Raw genomic sequence first — 19,793 nt, forward strand, 5'->3', positions numbered from 1 at the left:
CTCTCCAGCGCCCCAGGAGCTGGTCTTGAATGCATCTTCATTGGTTTCCTCATATCCCACGATCCTTTGCCTGCTCACCCCACTGTTGTAATCTGAAGTCACCTTCCAAGTCAACTGCTTGTCCTAGGATCCTTGTCCCAGGGTCTGCATCTGGGGGAATCAAATGAGAACACTCAAGACAAAATCAGAAGTGAGCAGATACCATCCAGGGAGTAACAAGAGAGCCTGGAGGTGTTGGGTGGGGTTATCACTGCACAAGAGCTGGTCCTGCGCTTTCTCCTCAGCCTCTGCTGTTCCCTACCTAAGCCTGGACAGCTCCCCTCTGAGCCCACCAGAGTCCATGGAACACTGGATGATGAGGAGTAGGCCCCTCCCTGCAGCTGTCTGCCAGGTAAGCCTCATGAATGGCCTTGCCGCAGTTATCAGTAGCAATAGGGGCCAATGTCCTGATCCATCTTGGCGATAGCAAGAGTCCAAGGAAAGACTGGAAGATTCCTACTGGAAAGAAGCAGAAGGCGAACCATGTACCTGGGCCCAGGTTGGGTGGGATTGGCCACCCAGATCGCCTAACCAGAGTTGTTCAGTGGTCTAGGCCAGGGCCAGGGCCAAGAAACAGACCGAGCAGGAGTGCGGAGGAAGAGTAGAGGATCAAAGGGATCTCTATTCTGTGTCCTCCCAGATCCTGAAGGGACTTTTGTCACTGAATCACTTTACCCTCAGTGTCTTGTTATTATCTAGGTGCTAATATCAATTATTCCGTTGCTAGGATGCCAGAGGTGAGTCTGAGCCTATCCTTGATGTTGGTCTGAAGAGGCAATGGTTCAGAGTGCAGGTTGGAGGCCAAGTCCAGGATAATGTTGACGTTCTGCGGTTCCCTTTAGCCCCCAAGGCCAAAACCAGGCCAGCACCCGGTCTAGTGAAAGTACAACCCTGCATCTCTTGCCCATCTGGCTCTAGCCACGTTAGACTTCAGGGGGACCCTAGCACCTTCACTAGGAAGTTTACCAAGGAGGGGGTACATGGAATGGAGCCATCTGAGAGGAGGGGACAGACCATGTGAATCATTAACCAGAAGTGCACAGCCCTATTGGTCCTAACTTGCCAGATGAAGGATTGTCACTAGGAGGAGGAGGCTGCCTTAATGTGTAACTTCGGGAGCCCATCCTCAGCTTTGCCCAGCTGTCCCTGAGACCTGGCCCTGCTTTTCCTTGATCACTTCCTGGACCTGGGATGGCAGCTCGCCTGCGGGGATGGCTGCTCTGGGCCCTACTCCTGAATTCAGTAAGTCTGTTGCTGGTGGCTACTTCTCAGTACCTCCCATGAAGAGCCAGGCAAGCTGGGTACCTTATATGGAGGCAGGGTCACACAGCCGTGGGAGGTTTCCCATGCCCACAGAGAAGTGTTGGTGGAGCGGTCTCCAGGTCAAGGGGTTGAAGGGACAGAGGGTCAGAGAGGCAAATGTATGGGGCCTTGGCCTGTGGTTAAGTGAGGATTGAGTTGGGTGCTGGAGGTGGATCGTAGGTGAACATCACCTTAAATATTCTGTGTTTGGGAGGAGGTCTTGTTACCATCCTGGCTTGCTCTCAGAGGTGGGTGATAGCATTTGGTAATGGAGGATGTGGGACAGGAGGCTCTTGTACAGACCCTTTACAAGGGACCCTGGCCTTGGTGTGGAGTACAGCCTAGAGACTCAGACTGACAGCAGTAGGGGTCCCTCCACCTCTCCGTCTCCTTTGCATGATGACCTCTGAAAGCCACACTCTATCAGATCACTTCCTTTTCTGAATAACCCTATCACTATCCACTGGGAGAGTGTCTCTCCTCCATTGGCACCCTAAGCACAGCACAGGCCCCACGAGCCTCCCTATAGCTCTCCCAAGCCCCTATTTGGTGTCCTTTCTTCCCACGCACTCTCTCTGGCCTCTCACTGCCCAGATACTGCTTGACTGGGCCAACCAGCCTCAGGGCTGATGGGTGCTATTGGTCTTCTCTGCAGGCCCAGGGTGAGATCTACACACCCATTCATCAGGCTGGCGTCTGCACCTTTTATGACGAGTGTGGGAAGAATCCAGAGCTGTCTGGAGGCCTCACGTCACTGTCCAATGTATCTTGCCTGTCTAATACCCCGGCCCAGCAGGTCACAGGTACCCACCTGGCCCTCCTCCAGCGCATCTGTCCCCGCCTGTACAACGGCCCCAACACCACCTTTGCCTGTTGCTCTGCCAATCAGCTGGTGTCGTTAGAAAGGAGCCTATCTATCACCAAGGCCCTCCTCACCCGCTGCCCGGCCTGCGCTGACAATTTTGGGAGCTTGCACTGCCACAACACTTGCAGCCCTAACCAGAGCCTCTTCATCAATGTTACCCGTGTGGCTGAGCGGGACGCCGGGCAGCCTCCAGCTGTGGTGGCCTATGAAGCCTTTTACCAGCGCAGCTTTGCAGAAAAGGCCTATGAGTCCTGTAGCCGGGTGCGCATCCCTGCGGCTGCATCACTGGCCGTGGGCACCATGTGTGGGGTGTACGGCTCTGCCCTTTGCAATGCCCAGCGTTGGCTGAACTTCCAGGGAGACACAGGGAACGGCCTGGCTCCTCTGGAGATCACCTTCCACCTCTTGGAGCCTGACCAGGCCCTGCCAGATGGGATGCAGCCTCTGAATGGGGAGATCACACCCTGCAATGAGACCCAGGGTGCAGACTTGGCAGCCTGTTCCTGCCAGGACTGTGCAGCGTCTTGCCCTGTCATTCCTCAGCCCCCGGCCCTCAGGCCTTCCTTCTACATGGGTCAAATGCCAGGCTGGCTGGCTCTCATCATTATCTTCACTTCGGTCTTTGTGTTGTTCACTGCCATCCTTGTGCGTCTCCGAGTGGTTTCCAACAGGAACAAGGGCAAGACAACAGGCCCCCAGGAAGCTCCCAACCTCCCTCAAAAGAGCAGATTCTCACCTCATACCGTCCTTGGCCGGTTTTTCCAGAGCTGGGGCACAAGGGTGGCCTCATGGCCACTCACCGTCTTGGCGCTGTCCTTAATGGTTGTGATAGCCTTGTCAGTAGGCCTGATCTATATAGAACTCACCACAGACCCCGTGGAACTATGGTCGGCCCCCAAAAGCCAAGCCCGGGAAGAGAAGGCTTTCCACGACGAGCATTTTGGCCCCTTCTTCCGAACCAACCAGGTTTTTGTGACAGCTCGGAACAGGTCCAGCTATAGGTACGACTCCCTGCTGCTAGGGCCCAAGAACTTCAGCGGGATCCTGTCCCTGGACCTGCTGCTGGACCTGCTGGAGCTCCAAGACAGACTTCGACAGCTGCAGGTGTGGTCCCCTGAGGCACAGCGAAACATCTCCCTGCAGGACATCTGCTACGCCCCCCTCAACCCACACAACACCAGCCTCTCTGACTGCTGTGTCAACAGCCTCCTTCAGTACTTCCAGAACAACCGCACGCTCCTGCTCCTCACGGCCAATCAGACGCTCAGTGGCCAGACTTCCCTGGTGGACTGGAGGGACCACTTCCTATACTGTGCAAAGTGAGTAGCTCTGAGGGGAGCAGGTGGGAGCTGCTATGCTCCCCTGAGGACCAGGCCAGAATGCAGCTCCATCAGAGTCAGGGAGAGCGCCTCTGTGTGCACATCAGGGCCATTGTGTGTCCGAGTCTCCTTGAGTCTCTCTTCTCAGAGCTGACGCCCATCTTATCCCCGTTCTCTGCAGTACATTTGTCTTAATAGTCCTTCCAACTCAAGTCCATATGGTCTTTCTGTCCACGATGCCCCTACTGTGGTCTTAAAAATTTTTAGAATTATTTTAATCTTATATGAACAAATATTTTTTGTATGTATATGCGTGGCTTATATATGTGCTTGATGCCGCAGAGGCCAGAAGAAGTTGCTAGATTCACAAGAACTGGAGTTAAGACTCAGTTGTAAACCACCAGGTGGATCCTGAGAACTGAACTCTGGTCCTCTGCAAGAACAGCACTTAGCCACTGAGCCCTCTCTTCTGCCCTTGGCGTAGTCTTAGTTTAAACCCCAAAGTGATGGCTCAGGTAGTGTTTATGCTTGTACTATTTTGTTTTCTCGAGTCTGTCAGGATCTGTAGGGCCTTGGATAGCCTAGGAATTGGCTAGAAATAAGTTCATTTGGACTTGACCAAGACTTGGCTAGTCTCTGGTCCCAGGCATCAGGCCAGGTGTTCTAGGGCAGTTTCACCCATACCTTGATGCCGTTGAGGTTCTGCTTCTGGCTTTGTCCATGTTGGGTGGTATAAACAGGGTGCCAGCAAGGCCACTGGGCCAAGGGAAGGGTGGTGAGAGGGCCAGGAGTGGTGGGGGCTCCTGGAGAAAGGAGTGGAGCGTGAAGGGCCCCAAATGGCCATCTTCTGCCCACCCTACACTCAAGAGCAGGTGAGGGCTACAGCAGTCAAGGACATGAGTGCTGTTATGAAAACAGTTTTGACCTTGCAGAGCCCAGGCCTCACATTCTTTAAGATTCCCTAGATTAAAGGAGGAAGCCTCTGCTGTCTCTCCATGCTACTGGCTGTCTGTCCATCCTCAGCTGAGTGTCAAGTGCGGGCTGCTTCTTGGGTGTCTGTGATATCTCTCCGAGACAGCAGAACAGAGAAGGGGCATGGAGAGGCATCGGAGATCAGCCATCCTAGACGCTGCGTGATTTTTGTTGCTCTTGTTGATTATGTTTTAAGATCGTGAGTCACACTATTTGAAAGGTTGTCCTCAAATTCACGCTCTTCCCTCAGCCTCCTGAGTAATGGAGGCTGCAGCCCTATGCTAACATGCTTGGCTGGTACCGACTTTTTTTGATTTTGGATGCTCGAAACTCTTGGTGAGCTGATTATGCTTATTTCATAGACTGGAAAACTGAGGTTCAGGGAGATAGGGTAAGCTGCTTCAGGTCACACAGCAATTTGGCTCTCTTAGATGGTGCTGTTGACTGATATACTCCTCAGAGCTGAGAATGTGTGTAAAGAGCTTTTGTGCTCTGTAGAAAGGGTTTAGTTGAAGAGGACAAGCCTGTCCAAGAGCACTGGCTGGGTAGCTATGGACACGTGGCTCTGAGCTCCAGGGCTCAACTCAACACTTGGAGGGTTCAGGCTCTGGGAGGGAGGAAATGAAGAACAGCTGGACCTGTGCAGGAGATGGTCACGGCTCAAATCTGGGCTTTCTCACTTAATTGGGATGCTCATTTGGAGCTGAGGTAATGACAGGTCTGGAAGGGGAAATGTGAAGCACAGAGAGACAGTACCTGTCCAAGGGAGACACCTGAGGCAGCCCCTACCTCGTTCTATGGACTAGGGGACCTCAGGAGACCACCTTATGGACAGATGGTCGTTTTGAACCCTCTGGGTCAGGCAGTCTGAAGCCTTTGCTCCTCACTCAGGGAGTTGAGGGCCTCGGGTAGGGTGGGGCCAAGGGAACCAGGCAGGGCCAGGAAAGCCTCTTTCCCTTTGTGGTTTCCCTCTAGTGCCCCTCTCACGTTCAAAGACGGCACGTCTCTGGGTCTGAGCTGCATAGCTGACTACGGAGCCCCTGTCTTCCCCTTCCTTGCTGTCGGGGGGTACAAAGGTAAGTGAAGGGGCAATTTGGGGGCAGGAATAGTAGGTAGAAGGGAGAGGCCATGGTGATGGCTGTGATGGGTGTTGCCAGGACCTGGGGGCCTGGCTTAAGGGGGCTGCAGAGGATGCTTCCTACCTCCCTCTGCCATTCTCCTCCTCTCTCTCTCTAAGATTTATTTATTTTTTGTATACGAGTGCTCTGTCTGCAGAAGAGGACATCAGATCCCACTATAGATGGTTGTGAGCTACCATGTGGTTGCTGGGAATTGAACTCAGGACCTCTGGAAGAACAGCCAGTGCTCTTAACTGCTCAGCCATCTCTCCAGGCCCTCCCCTCATCTCTTAATGCTGCCTGGGAGCCCTGGTTTTGTGCTGGGAAAGGGAACTGAGGCATTGGGTAAGGCTATTGTTGGGGTGGGGAAGCTGGAGAGGAAGAGGAATGGGGGAAGGGCACAACTTGAGGGGCAAAGGTGTACTAGGAGGGAGGCTCAGAGTTTCTCTTCCCAGGGACGGACTACTCCGAGGCGCAGGCGCTGATCATAACCTTCTCGCTCAATAACTACCCCGCTGATGATCCCCGCATGGCCCAGGCTAAGCTCTGGGAGGAGGCTTTTTTGAAGGAAATGCAAGACTTTCAGAACAGCACAGCTGACAAGTTCCAAGTTGCATTCTCAGCTGAGGTAGGGACCCCGCAGAATTCCGGCTTCCTTGTTTGCAATCCCTAATCGTCTTGGGCCAATTCCAGTCAAATCCGCATCCTGGCTCTACTTGTTCCTGAATGGCCCTGGGCAGTGAAAGCCTGGACCCACCCTGATATGGTGCTTGTGTTAGAGGCTCCTGTAGTTCCCCAGAGCATCAGTGGGCCACTCAACAAAGAAACCCAGTATGTGGCCAGTGACCTGGTTGTGTCCTCCTAGCGCTCTCTGGAGGATGAGATCAACCGCACCACCATCCAGGACCTGCCTATCTTCGCCATCAGCTACATTATCGTCTTCCTGTACATCTCCCTGGCCCTGGGCAGCTACTCCAAATGCAGCCGAATAGTGGTGAGAGTGGGCAGGGCAGAGCAAGAGGGACTCAGAGCCTAGGACATCTCTAGAAGGCCTTCTAAAGCGTTCGTAGCGAGGGCTCCTCAACATAGCGAGTTAGACACGTTCCAAGAGATTTCCTCAAAGGGTAGTACTTCTTGGATGTGCTCTGTGTTGAAAGGCCCAGAGTCTTCTTCCTGCTCTCTAACATAGCCCCACTATCCACACGCTAAGCTACCATTTAAAAGGCCATGCAACACAATTCTAGGAAGATGCAGCCAGACACAACTGCACTTTTGGGTGCCACGGGCCTGCCTCAGGGAGGATGGTTTAGCATAGAGACTTTAACACACACATGGGTTCTTTATCGAGGTGGGAAGGACTGAGCACCTGTGAGCACTAAGAGTACCCACGGCTCCTCACCCAACATGGGGAGTAAGGAGAATCTGGGCAGGTGCTCTGGTAGCCACCCGGCTGAACCTAGTTGCATTGCAGGTGGATTCCAAGGCGACTCTGGGCCTAGGTGGGGTGGCTGTTGTGTTGGGAGCAGTCGTGGCCTCCATGGGCTTCTACTCCTACCTGCGTGTCCCCTCCTCTCTGGTTATCATCCAAGTGGTACCTTTCCTGGTGCTGGCCGTGGGAGCAGACAACATCTTCATCTTTGTTCTTGAGTACCAGGTAAGAAGGGAGGGGCTTTTCATACCCACTGGCAACCCAGCATCATCATTAGACGAAGGCCACATAGAGTTCCTGGCATACTTGAAGACTCTTCTTTGCAGCCTTCTACGTGTAGGAAGTAGCGTGGGTTGACACAAATTCACTCGGACTTCTTGTGTCATCTTGAACTTGCTTTCAGCTGAACACATACACTGTCCAGTGAGCTTTCTGTATTCATGTATTAGAGCTGATTCCTTCCTGCCTTACACTACTGTGTGTGGTATCCCATGGCAAGCACAAACCAGAGTCCATATAACACCTCTTTGCTGTCAAGAGCTTAGTGACAAGAATGGTTGGTCCTTTCATATCTACTATACACTGAGTGGTTCTTTAGGCCACAACACAGAAGCAGAAAGTGTGACTGTGAGTTGTTAGGAGGCTCTTCTGTCTCCAGAAGGTCTGACAGTTCCTCAGATTTGACCAGGACGCTAAGTCCTTCACCAACCTGCTGCTGGCCTTTAAAGTCTGGTGACCTTGGCAAACCCTGTATACTCCCTCTCTTTGCCCACACAGAGGCTGCCTAGGAAGCCTGGGGAAGAGCGAGAGGCTCACATTGGCCGGACGCTGGGCAGTGTGGCCCCCAGCATGCTGCTGTGCAGCCTCTCTGAGGCCATCTGCTTCTTTCTAGGTGAGCGAGGGCTGTCCTTCCCCACGCAGGAGCTTAGTCTATGTGGGGGCGAGGTTTTCAGAAGGCAGTGGGCGTTTCCTTCTCTAAACCGTCTGTGCTGACATCTGGCCCACGATGCCAGGATGATCTGACAGACTCTGTGCCCTCAACAGGGGCCCTGACCCCCATGCCAGCTGTGAGGACCTTTGCCTTGACCGCTGGCTTAGCGATTATCCTCGACTTCCTGCTCCAGATGACTGCCTTTGTGGCCCTACTCTCCCTGGATAGCAAGAGGCAAGAGGTAACGCCAACTAGACCAGGACCAAGGGATTTACCCTGCCTGGGTCCCCACATTCCCTGGAAGATGTGGCATTACTACCACAGAGATAGCCAGGAGAGCTGGGTAGGGGGCAGAAGCATTATTCTGACAGAGGATGTTTGGGCTCTGTGTTCTGTAATTTCCCACAGAAAAGAGAATGTATTTTTGGGAGTATAATCAAACCTCCTAAAAGTATGTAGGTTTACAAAATAAATTATAGCATTAACAGAAGTCAAGCTGGTGGTTTTTTTAATGATGTAAAATTCAGTATTTGATTAAGGCAGGAAATAAAAGCAACAAAAATGATAGTGGCCATCTTTGGGGCTTCCCTGGGTGGGGTGGTTCCTGGGGTCTGCCTTGGACCCGGTCTTGAGAGGTTGTCATTCTCTAGGCCTCTCGCCCCGACTTCTTATGCTGCTTTTCAAACGGGAAACTACCCCAACCTGAACAAAAAGAGGGGCTCTTACTCCGCTTCTTCCGGAAGATATACGCTCCCTTCCTGCTGCACGGGTTCATCCGTCCTGTTGTGGTATGTGGGCCGAGGGGGCTGGGCCACTTTGGGAGAAAGACCAGGAGGAGCATGGTGGGGTGGCTGCCCAGGTCCAGGGCAGATACTTGTGGCTACAGCTTGAGTCTGTCCAACTCCAGGGTGTTTCCCAGAATCCCCAACAAAACCATTCAAGTTTGGGGGAAGATGGAGGCTGTTTGGGGAGAGGTTCTCATGTGCCAGTTTCTCCCTTAGCTGCTGCTGTTTCTGACCCTATTTGGAGCAAATCTCTACCTCATGTGCCACATCAGTGTGGGGCTGGACCAGGAACTGGCTCTGCCCGAGGTGAGCTTCCTCTTCTCAGCCCTTGGTCCTGAGACCTGGGAGGGGCAGCAGTGCCAGAGGGTGGTTTTTTTTTTTTTGGGGGAGGACACATGAGACAAGGCTTGGCACCACGCGGAAACTACATCCATGTTTATTAAGTGCAAGGGCTGAGTGCTGGCTCAGGCCATAATAGACGCCCTGTATTGGAAGTCTCTCCATGTGGCTATCTACACAGGGACTGCTATTTCCTTCTATGTGAATTCCTCACTGATGCTTGTTCGGGGATTTATTATTTTTACGTGTATGAGTGTTTTGCCGGCATGTATGTTTATGTGTTATGTGGGTACTGGGTGCTTGCAGAAATCAGAAAAAGGGTGTCAGATCCCCTGGGACTGAGGTTACAGATGGTTGTGAGTCGTCCTGTGGGTGCTAGGAATTGAACCCCGGGTACTCTGGAAGAGCAACAAGTGCTCTTAACTGCTGAGCCAACTCACCAGGCCCAACACTTGTTATTTGTCTGTGTTTTTTTTTCAGTGTTGGGATCAAATCTGGGATCTCCCACTTTGTTGGGAAAGTGCTTTATAGTAAGCTATAAAGTCATACCCTGTCTGTCCTTTTTGTTTGTTTGTTTGTTTGGAAACAGTTTTTCTCTGTGTAACAGCTCTGTTTGGCTGTCCTGGAGCTCACTTTGTCTTAGTCTTCTTCTTCCTCCTCCTCCTCTTCTTCCCTCTTCCCTCTTCTTCTTCCTCCTTCTCCGTCCTCCTCCTTCCTCCCTTCCTTCCTTCCTTCCTTCCTTCCCTTTTTCTTCTTCTTCTTCTTCTTCTTCTTCTTCTTCTTCTTCTTCTTCTTCTTCTCCTCCTCCTCCTCCTCCTCCTCCTCCTCCTCCTCCTCCTTCTTCTTCCTTCTTCTTCCTTCTTCTCCTTCTCCTCCTCCTTCTTCCTCCCTCCCTCCCTCCCTTCCTCCCTCCCTCCCTCCTTCTTCTCTCTCTCTCTCTCTCTCTCTCTCTCTCTCTCTCTCTCTCTCTCTCTCTCTCTCTGTACAGGGTACAAGTAGTATCTGTTTGTAGTGGTGGATTCTTTTGCTGAGGCAAGGTCTCACTCTGTAGCCCAGGCTGGTCTGAAATGCCCTGTCCTCTTGCTTTGGTCTCTTGAGACTCCAGCAGCACTGCTGCCTGGCTTTATAGTTGTTTCAATTTGCTTTTTTTTTTTTTTTTGTTGTTGTTGTTGTTTTTGTTTTTTTACGAGACAGGGTTTCTCTGTGTAGCTTTGCGCCTTTCCTGGAACTCGCTTTGTAGACCAAGCTGGCCTTGAACTCACAGAGATCTGCCTGCCTCTGCCTCCCGAGTGCTGGGATTAAAGGCATGCGCCACCACCGCCCAGCTAGGAGTCAAACTTCTTTTTCTTTTTTCTTTCTTTTTTTTGCTTTCTGAGACAAGGTTCCTCTGTGTAGTCCTAACTCTCCCGGAACTCGCTCTGTAGACCAGACTGGCCTCCAGCTCACAGCGATCCACCTGCCTCTGCCTCCTGAATGCTAGTATTAAAGTCATGGGTCACAATCACTCAGATTAGTAAAATTTCAAACCAGAAAGTGTGAGTCTTTCAAATTTGTTCTTTGTCAAGACCTCTTGGGCTATTTGAGTTCTCTAGAGATTATATTTGAATTTAGCTTGAAATTTTTAGATTTCTTCAAAAACTGTCATTGGTATTTATACACAGGGATTGCACTGAATCTTTAGATGGCTTTGCTTCGGTAGTACTGATACTGGAACAATATTTGTCATCCAGACCATGAACACGGGATGTGTTTCTGTTTACTTATGTTTTAATTTCTTCTAAGAACCACATCCTCCTACACTTTTATTTTTGAGACAGGGTCTCACTATGAAGCCCTGCCTCACTATGTACTCACTATGTAGATTAGGCTGGCCTTGAACTCACAGAGATCGCCTGGCTCAGCCTCTCAAGTCATGGGACTGAAGGTGTGCGCCACCACGCTAGGCCTAAGCCACTGACTCCCTGCATGCCAAGCATGCACGCTCACCCCTGAACTTCAGCCCTAGCCCTCCTCTCTGAAGGACAGTTTTGCTGGAAGTGGGATTCTTTCTTCCCTTTAGTACTTTGAATGTATAAATCCACCTTCTTCAAGGTTGCTGATGAGAAATGTGGAAACCAGTGCATCGTATCCCTTCCTTGTGACAAGCCATTTCTCTTGGGTTGTCTCCAGTGCCCTTTGATGCTGGCTTTTGACAGTGCATAACAATGTGCTTTGGGCTAGATTTGTTTGAGTTTGTTCTATTAGACTTGCTGAATTCCTCTAATGTTTGTATTATGTCTTTCATCAATTTGGGGGAGTTTGGGCTATTATTTCTTCAAATAATCTATCTGTTCCTTTAATTTTTCTTCTCTTTCCGAAATTCTTACAATGCATATATTGGTCTACTTGCTGTCTCCTGAGACCTCTCTGTGTGTATCTTGGTGTGTACTTCATGTGTGTATCAGGGCCCGTTCCTCTAAGTACACAGTTCTGTGTGTGCCTCTGTCTGTATCTTGTATGTATGTGTGCATGCACTCTGTATACTTCTAAGTTCCTTTACATGTGCCTCTGAGCACGCATAGCTGAGTGTGTATCTATGTGTATACGTCTGAGCGCCTGCCTTGTGTTCCTCTGTATACCTCTCCATTTACCCCAGCAGGTGCCTTTGCACGTACTTCTCAGCATGTACCTCTGTATGAAGTGGGGCAAGGCCATTATGGGCGCGTACGGTCTCCTGAGACTCCCAGATTCTCTTCTTTCCCAGGACTCCTACTTGATAGACTACTTCCTCTATCTGAACCGGTACTTTGAAGTGGGGCCTCCGGTGTACTTTGTCACCACCTCGGGCTACAACTTCTCCAGTGAGGCAGGCATGAATGCCATTTGCTCTAGTGCGGGCTGTGACAGCTTCTCCCTAACCCAGAAGATCCAGTATGCCACCGAGTTCCCTGAACAGTAAGTGGTTGATCTCCCCAACACCCCGACCTGCTCCCTCTCTGCCTCCTCTCCTGTTTTCTCTAACAAAGCCAGAGGCAGCCCAGGGCAGGGGTCAGGAAGGGGTCACCACCAGCCTCATGGCTCTACCCACTTCCTATTGTCTGGTTGCAGGTCTTATCTGGCAATTGCTGCGTCCTCCTGGGTGGACGACTTCATCGACTGGCTAACCCCATCCTCCTGCTGCCGCCTTTATGTCTTTGGCCCCAATCAGGGTGATTTCTGTCCTTCAACCGATAGTGAGTGTGGGGCTGCAGGGGGGCTCATGGTCCATTACAGCTTAGGGAAACTGAGGCCAGAGAAAAGAAAGAACCCACCAAATAGGGTTCAGGCAGGTTAGGCCCTTGGCATTCATCCCTGTGCAGCTCCTGGAGTATGATGCCTTTGCTTATAGCGCATGCTGGTTGGGGGCAGTGGGCAGTGGAGTTGGAGTGGAACTGTAGCCCCGCATGTGGGGGTGCTGTGTATACAGCTGTGAGACAACCCATTTCTTGACCTGACTTCCCTTTCCTACCAGCCTGTAGGGACCAAGAGGGACACATCTCCCCCAACAGGGGGTGGCAGGTGTGCACCCCTCAGAACGGGGGACTTTGGATTGGGGCACCGAGTGGGAGTCAGGCCAGGAGTCGCCCTGTCTGGTGTGTCACTGCCCAGAGTCTCCCCTCCCCACAGCTTCCTTGAACTGTTTAAGAAACTGCATGGACTTCACTCTGGGCCCCGTGAGGCCCACGGCAGAACAGTTTCACAAGTACCTGCCCTGGTTCCTGAACGACCCACCCAACATCAGATGTCCCAAAGGGTAGGTTCAGAGAGTGACTCCTGCTGGAGATGGGGTAGACTTGTGGGTTCTGGAGATGGTGGACACAGGGGTGCAAGGCCTTCTTGGGGTACGGTGGGTGGGTCGACAGGACAAGGTCTCATCCCCACTAAGCCTTCACTCTGGCCTCCTCTTGGCAGGGGTCTAGCAGCGTATAGAACCTCCGTGAATTTGAGCTCAGATGGCCAGGTTATAGGTAAGTGTGGCCTAGTTTGGGGAGGAGGTCTCAAGTCAGCTAGCTGCTGTGGAGTCCCCCAAGAGAGTGCCTGTGTATGTGTCTGATTGGTGTCTGGTGTGTGTGTGTGTGTGTGTGTGTGTGTGTGTGTGTGTGTGTGTGTGTGTAACTGTCCTGGGCCTGTCAGCAGGGAACCTACTTCACAGCTCCATGAGCTAGGACTTCACCCACTCTTTGACCCGAAGTTCATGGCCACCGTGAATGTGTGGCAGCCTTTTTTTAACAGCTCATGTCATCCTTGGGAGCTACTCACCTTGACACACAGTCACTCGTGTGTATCTCACGTGGGGATGTTGGCAGCAGCTGCTGGCTAAGTGAGGTAGGAGGCCTCTGTGTAGCGGAATGAAGTGGGGGTGGCGGGGAGAAGGAGCCAGGTTGCTGTCAGCCTAACACGGCAGGTGGCAGGACCCGACAGCCCTGTGCAGGGAGGCAGCCGCTGTAGTTACATCTGTACACACCAGTGTTGAGTACCCTGGTGGAGCTGTCGTGGGAGACGGGGGAGCTTTGAATGAATTCTTTTTTTTTTTTTTTTTTTTTTTTTTTTTTTTTTTTTTTCGAGACAGGATTTCTCTGTGTAGCTTTGCGCCTTTCCTGGAACTCACTTGGTAGCCCAGGCTGGCCTCGAGCTCACAGAGATCCACCTGCCTCTGCCTCCCGAGTGCTGGGATTAAAGGCGTGCGCCACCACCGCCCGGCATGAATTCCTTTTTTTACTGAAACAACTCAAGAGTTGGAATTACTAGCTACAAACTGTAGCACGCTTATTCCACCCTCCCAGCTAACTCTTCTATAAAGTTCCTATCTTCCAAGAGGGCAGCCCGCCTTACCCTGGTCTGCGTCTCTAGGGTGCAAAGGCGGACAGAACCCATGTGGACAAAAGGAAATCAGTGTCAAGGACAGAGGTGTGGGTTATTTCTTGGAGGGACCCCCCCCCCACACACACACCAGAATCAGCATCATCAGGGAATGGTTAGATATGCCCAAGCCTTGCCTGAGACTCGCTAGACCATGTCTCTGGATGGGGATGACCATCCCTCTGGCTGTGAGCTACCTGCACGTGTTCAGGTCTGACACCAGGCTTCGCAGGCACCTAGTACACTAAGACCATGTCTCATCGGTCTTTGTTTTCCCTGTGTGTGCATGGCCTCACTCTCTGTGCCGACACAATACCTACTGAATACAATTAGCAAATGTTGTTTATTGTACTTATTGGCAGGATCCCTAAGGCACCGCTCTAATAATTCACTCATTTTTGTTTGCCTGTCTGCCTTTCTAGTCTGTTCCTATAGGAATAGGCAAACTGAAAAATTAATTTTTTTTGAGACAGGGTCTCACACAGCCCACATTAGTCTATAACTTTGTATGTAAAATCCAGTGCATGTTTGGAAAGCATACAAAGGAGGATTTGGTTTCGCCAGGGACATCTCTTAGTTTTGTTTTGCTTTTGAGACAGTATCTCACTCTCTAGCTCCCGCGGCCCTCAAACGTGCACTAATTTTCCTACCTCAGCCTGGGGGTACTGGGATTATAGGTTAGGTATGCAGGGGTGATTTCTTTAAAAAATATTTATTTATGATGTACACATGTACACAGTGTTCTGCCTGCAGGCTAGAAGAGGGCACCATATCTCATTATAGATGGTTGTGAGCCACCATGTAGTTGCTGGGAATTGAACTCAGGACCTCTGGAAGAGCAGCCTGTGCTCTTAACCTATGAACCATCTCTCTCCAGCCCCCAAGGATGATCTTTTAGGCTTCATCTGTCAAGGTCAGTCTTGGTCTCAAAGAGTGGCAGGAGCAGCTAGGGGTGTGTGTGTGTGTGTGTGTGTGTGTGTGTGTGTGTGTGTGTGCATGTGTGTGTGAGTGTGTGTATGTGTGTGTACGTGTGTGTGTGTGTGTGTGTGTGTGTGTGTCTGATACAAAGTGCAAATGCAGGCCTTGGGGCTGGAGAGATGGCTCAGAGGTTCGGAGCACTGGCTGCTCTTCCAGAGGACCTGAGTCTGACTCCCAGCATCCACATGGCAGCTCACAATTGCCTTTAACTCCAGTTACAGGGGATTCCGTGCTCTTTTCTGGCTTCCATGGGCACCAGGAATTCATGAGGTGCCCAGACATACACGCAGTCAAAACACTCATTAGAAATCACTACACATTAGAAATAACTAAGAAAATGCAGGTATCTTGTAGAAAATCAATTAGGACTTTCAGGCAGCACTGGCAGAACCCAGAACCCAGCCTGATCACGCCAGTGTCACCGTCTCTGGGATATGGGAGTAGGGGGGACCTTTGACTCTCCTTCTCTCATGTGCTGGGGTCATTCAGCCTCCCAGTTCATGGCCTACCACAAGCCCCTGAGGAACTCGCAGGACTTCACAGAAGCTCTCCGGACGTCCCGGTTGCTAGCAGCCAATATCACAGCTGGACTCCGGAAAGTGCCTGGGACAGACCCAAATTTTGAGGTCTTCCCCTACACGTGAGAACTGGGGGCGGGGGTGGGGTGGGTGGCTGGGTCAGGGATGTGGGAGGTAACAGCCACGCAAGAGATGCTGGGGGGCTGCAGGCTTTTGTGTGATCTTGAGGGATGAGGACCACCGTTGTCTCTGGTGTCCCCTGGGGTAGCTCGGGGCCTGCCCGTTTTTTCACATGAGTCAGCATCCAGCTTAAACCTCCAAGTCTAATGTTTTCCTTCTGCGGTGGGATGTCCTTCCCACCTGATGGCTGGTGCTCTGACCATGCCCTGCTCTCTGGCAGGATCTCCAATGTGTTCTATCAGCAGTACCTGACTGTTCTCCCCGAGGGAATCTTCACACTCGCTCTCTGTTTTGTGCCCACCTTTGTGGTCTGCTACCTCCTGCTGGGCCTGGACATGCGCTCGGGCATCCTCAACCTGCTCTCTATCATCATGATCCTCGTGGACACCATCGGCCTCATGGCCGTGTGGGGTATCAGCTACAACGCTGTGTCCCTCATCAACCTTGTCACGGTAACCTGCAGGATGGGTCACAGGTGGCCTTTGGCAGTTGGGGATTTGAACCCATAAGCCTCCCCCCTTCCCCCTCCTCGTTCTGTGTAGGCTCTAGACACCTGCCTGGCTCTCTTCCCTGTCTTCTGCCTTGTCAGCTGAAGTTCCCCTCTCCACCAATAGGCAGTGGGCATGTCTGTGGAGTTTGTGTCCCACATCACCCGGTCCTTTGCTATAAGCACCAAGCCTACCCGGCTGGAGAGGGCCAAGGATGCTACTGTCTCCATGGGCAGTGCGGTGAGTGGAGAGGGGTGGGTCATCCTGTGCTCCACCTGACCCTTTTGTCCTGCCTGGCTCCTGGCTAAGACACCCCACACTCCACCCAGGTGTTTGCTGGAGTGGCTATGACCAACTTCCCAGGCATCCTCATCTTGGGCTTTGCCCATGCCCAGCTTATCCAGATCTTCTTCTTCCGCCTCAACCTCCTGATCACCTTGCTGGGTCTGCTGCATGGTCTGGTCTTCCTGCCGGTTGCCCTCAGCTATCTGGGTGAGTACCCGTGCCCACCCCTGCCAGGATGTCACAGTTATGAGTACTGACCAGAACGGTGCCTGCTCCCTTGGAAAACTCATGGAGTCCAGGTCGGGACTGTGACCTTTTGTCCTACTTTGGAAGCTTTTGTTTTTCATTTAATATGCTGCAAGCACCTTTCTTTGGGAACTGACTGTGTCTTCAGCACTGTTTGTGTGGCCTGTTGTACTTCTCTGTTGGACTCTTAAACATGGCCTTTGTACACACACACACACACACACACACACACACACACACACACACACTTTCCTGGTGCTTCTGGGGATAGAACCCAGAATATTGTACGTGCTAGGCAAGTGCTGTACCACGGAGTCACACCTAAGCACAGAAATATATTTTACACTAAGAAATGATGTGTGTGGGCACACAAACAAACATATGTAACTAGGACAGGTATCTTACAAAATAGTGCTTTCTCTTAATACACAAAGCATTCTGATATTTTTGGTTCTTTCCTATCATTGATTTGAAAATTCTGGTGTTGATCTACAAGTTTCATTTAATGATTCTTTAGTGGGTAAAAACTCATAGTTTGAAAACACTGTCCCATTGTATGCTCTATCATCTGTTTTTTTTTTTTTTGTTTTTTTTTTGTATCTTCTTTTTTTTTTTCTTCCGCCCTTCACCTGGGTAGGAATCGTGGGCAGCAGGCAAACGGGAGCTCTTCAGTGTTTAGCAGGAGGAACAGCAGTGGCAGAAGGCAGCTGGGAGCAACAGCCGTGGCACCTTTAGCACTGCAGCCCGTATGGAGGCCTTGGGTGTGAGGACCCCGAGCCCTGTGGCCTCCGGTGTGACTGCCCTCAGCCCAGGCTGTTGACACCTTTGGCCCTGGGGACTTGACTCCGTGGGCAATCTGAGCATACAGCTTCTCTTCTGCAGTTCCTCAGAGTCTAGTTCTCTGCCCTCCCCTGCCATCTCTTTCCATCTGTCACCCTTCCTCCTGCTGTGGCTGCTCTAAAGCTGCACCGTGGGCCACCAGCACAGTGTTCTACCCATGTTACTTCCTTTGTTCCGGTACCAGCTCAGCCACACTTCTAAAAGGAAGAAAAGGTCACCCAAGAGGTTGGGCACTCAAGTTGCAACACCAGGGGGCAGCCCGTGAGACTGCCTGAGTAGACTTGAGCAGCTTGCTTAGTTGGCAAGAGGTGTGTTTGGGTCAATCACAGTTCACATGTTTGGAATCACAGACTTGCCTCTTAACATCAGTTGTCATCACTGAGTCTCTGTTTTGGGCCAATCGCAGCTTTTCCTCTTAGCATCAATGACATCACTTGGCTTGTGCTCTGGGCCAATCACAGCCTTGCCTCTTAGCATCAGTTACAACAGTTCTCCGGCAACACCACCAGGGGGCATGTTCATCTTACGGCAGGTGCAGGCATAAGGGTTGTCCGGCTGATCGTTCTCAAGGCAGCCAGAATAGCAAGGAAGAAACCCACAGCTGCTGCTTAGGAAGGCGGATTGCCCCATCCTGCAACATCTTTGCTTATTTACAGGGACACAAACGGCAGAAGGAGTGCTTACAACATAGTCTAAAGAACTTATTAGAACTAATAATGATTTTAGTAGATTTGAAATGACGCTTCACAGTGCTTAACTCCCAAGCACTCCAGGGAGAAGTGTGCTTCCCTCATCTGTCTCACATCCTCCACTGTTTATTCAGGTAGCTTGCAACGGTTGGTCATTAGATTATTTCTGACTCTATGCTAATCTTGCCAGCACTGCAGTGACTGACCTCGTGGCTGAAACTCTGACCTTGTCATCCAATATTTTCTTGGGGAAAACCTGGGAATGTTGACTACCGATGCCAGTTGTTAATACTTGCCACAACGTCAGTTTATTTTTTTGGTGACACTCGAGTCACCTCTAGGATCTCACTGGCCATCTTTGGGGAGGAGAATGTATGTGTTAGGGACAGTAAGTACCAGTCCTGGGAGATGCTCCAGGCATGGACTGGCAGTTTCTAGACTGACAGAGGCTGGGGAGCACCAAGGACCTTGCAAGCCTCCCATCATCCTCAATGCTGTACTGTAGCCGGGAATACCCTGAAACTGGGGGTGTGTAGGCAGAGACCGGAGTGGCACATGGTAAGTACAGAGCCCTGGTTGCCCTGTGCCTTGGGTTTGTGGTACAGAGTAAGGAACGGTGCTTTCTAGAGCAGGGTTGCTTGTGGTGTCAGTACCAGACTGCCCCAGGAAGGCAGGTAGAGAGAGACTGGCTGTCAGGGATGCCCTTGAGAGAGCGCGCCTGCTGAGGCTGACTAGCGAGGGTGGTGGGAATGCCGGCTGAAATGGCTGTTGGCAGGGTGAGGCGGGAGCAAAGGGGTGCAGGTGAAGTCGGAGCCCAGCTCCCACTTTCTGGATTTGCATCCCTGGCTGGGACGCCTGTGGCATCCGCATGCCTCTCTGACCGTGGGTACATGTTCTTCTTTCTCTTCCGCAGGACCTGATGTTAACCCAGCTCTGGTACTGGAGGAGAAACTAGCCACAGAGGCAGCAACAGCCCAAGACCCCTCCTGCCTGAAGAACCCCTTCCCTGCTAATGACTATGTTAATCACAGCTTTGAAGAATTTACCCCTGGAGCTAGTGCTGCTGGCTCTGTGCCTAAAAGTGGCCAAAAATTTTAATGGAGTAGGAGCTCATCCGGGCTCCGTGGCTCTTGCTGATGAGGGGACATGAAGGTCTTCCCTCTGGTGGTCCTCAAGGCTCAGGGGAAGTTGTTCCGGAAAAATGGCTGGCATTGTGACTGTGAAGCAGCCATCAGCATTGGCCGTGGCTCCCCTGCTCCCACACCAGGTCCCTGAGGCCTTGGTCTGCGTGAGATTGCCTCCTCCTTCTGGTCCAGGGTCCTGGAGCTGCTGAGGATGTTTGTCTCGGGCTCAGTCAGGGTATATATTTCTCACCCAGCCTTTCCTTCCCTTATCAAAAATATCTCCAGGGGCTGGAGCGATGGCTCAGTGGTGAAGGAGCACTTGTTGCTCTTACAGAGGACCCAGGTTCAGTTCCCAGGACCCACATAGTGGTTCACAATCATCTACAACTCAGTTCCAGGGGATGTGACACCTTCTTCTGACCTTCACAGGCACCAGGCACGTGTGCGGTACACGTATTTATGTACAGG

General features: G+C 51.6%; 1 protein-coding gene across 1 annotated transcript; it reads left to right on the plus strand.

Annotated features, from left to right (window-relative positions):
- The first annotated feature begins 1,230 nt into the window (after nt 1-1,230).
- Npc1l1 (NPC1 like intracellular cholesterol transporter 1) lies at nt 1,231-19,299 on the plus strand. The gene is made up of 19 exons (XM_059275284.1): nt 1,231-1,281; nt 1,997-3,525; nt 5,473-5,573; nt 6,071-6,243; nt 6,481-6,609; nt 7,087-7,269; nt 7,822-7,936; nt 8,089-8,216; nt 8,626-8,763; nt 8,977-9,066; nt 11,843-12,033; nt 12,187-12,311; nt 12,745-12,871; nt 13,030-13,085; nt 15,445-15,595; nt 15,874-16,105; nt 16,268-16,381; nt 16,471-16,633; nt 19,115-19,299. The coding sequence occupies exons 1-19, from the start codon at nt 1,231-1,233 to the stop codon at nt 19,297-19,299; spliced, it is 3,981 nt and encodes a 1,326-aa protein (XP_059131267.1).
- Nucleotides 19,300-19,793: the final 494 nt, after the last annotated feature.

The sequence above is a fragment of the Peromyscus eremicus genome, chromosome 10, assembly GCF_949786415.1.
Source record: "Peromyscus eremicus chromosome 10, PerEre_H2_v1, whole genome shotgun sequence".
NCBI lineage: Eukaryota > Metazoa > Chordata > Mammalia > Rodentia > Cricetidae > Peromyscus > Peromyscus eremicus.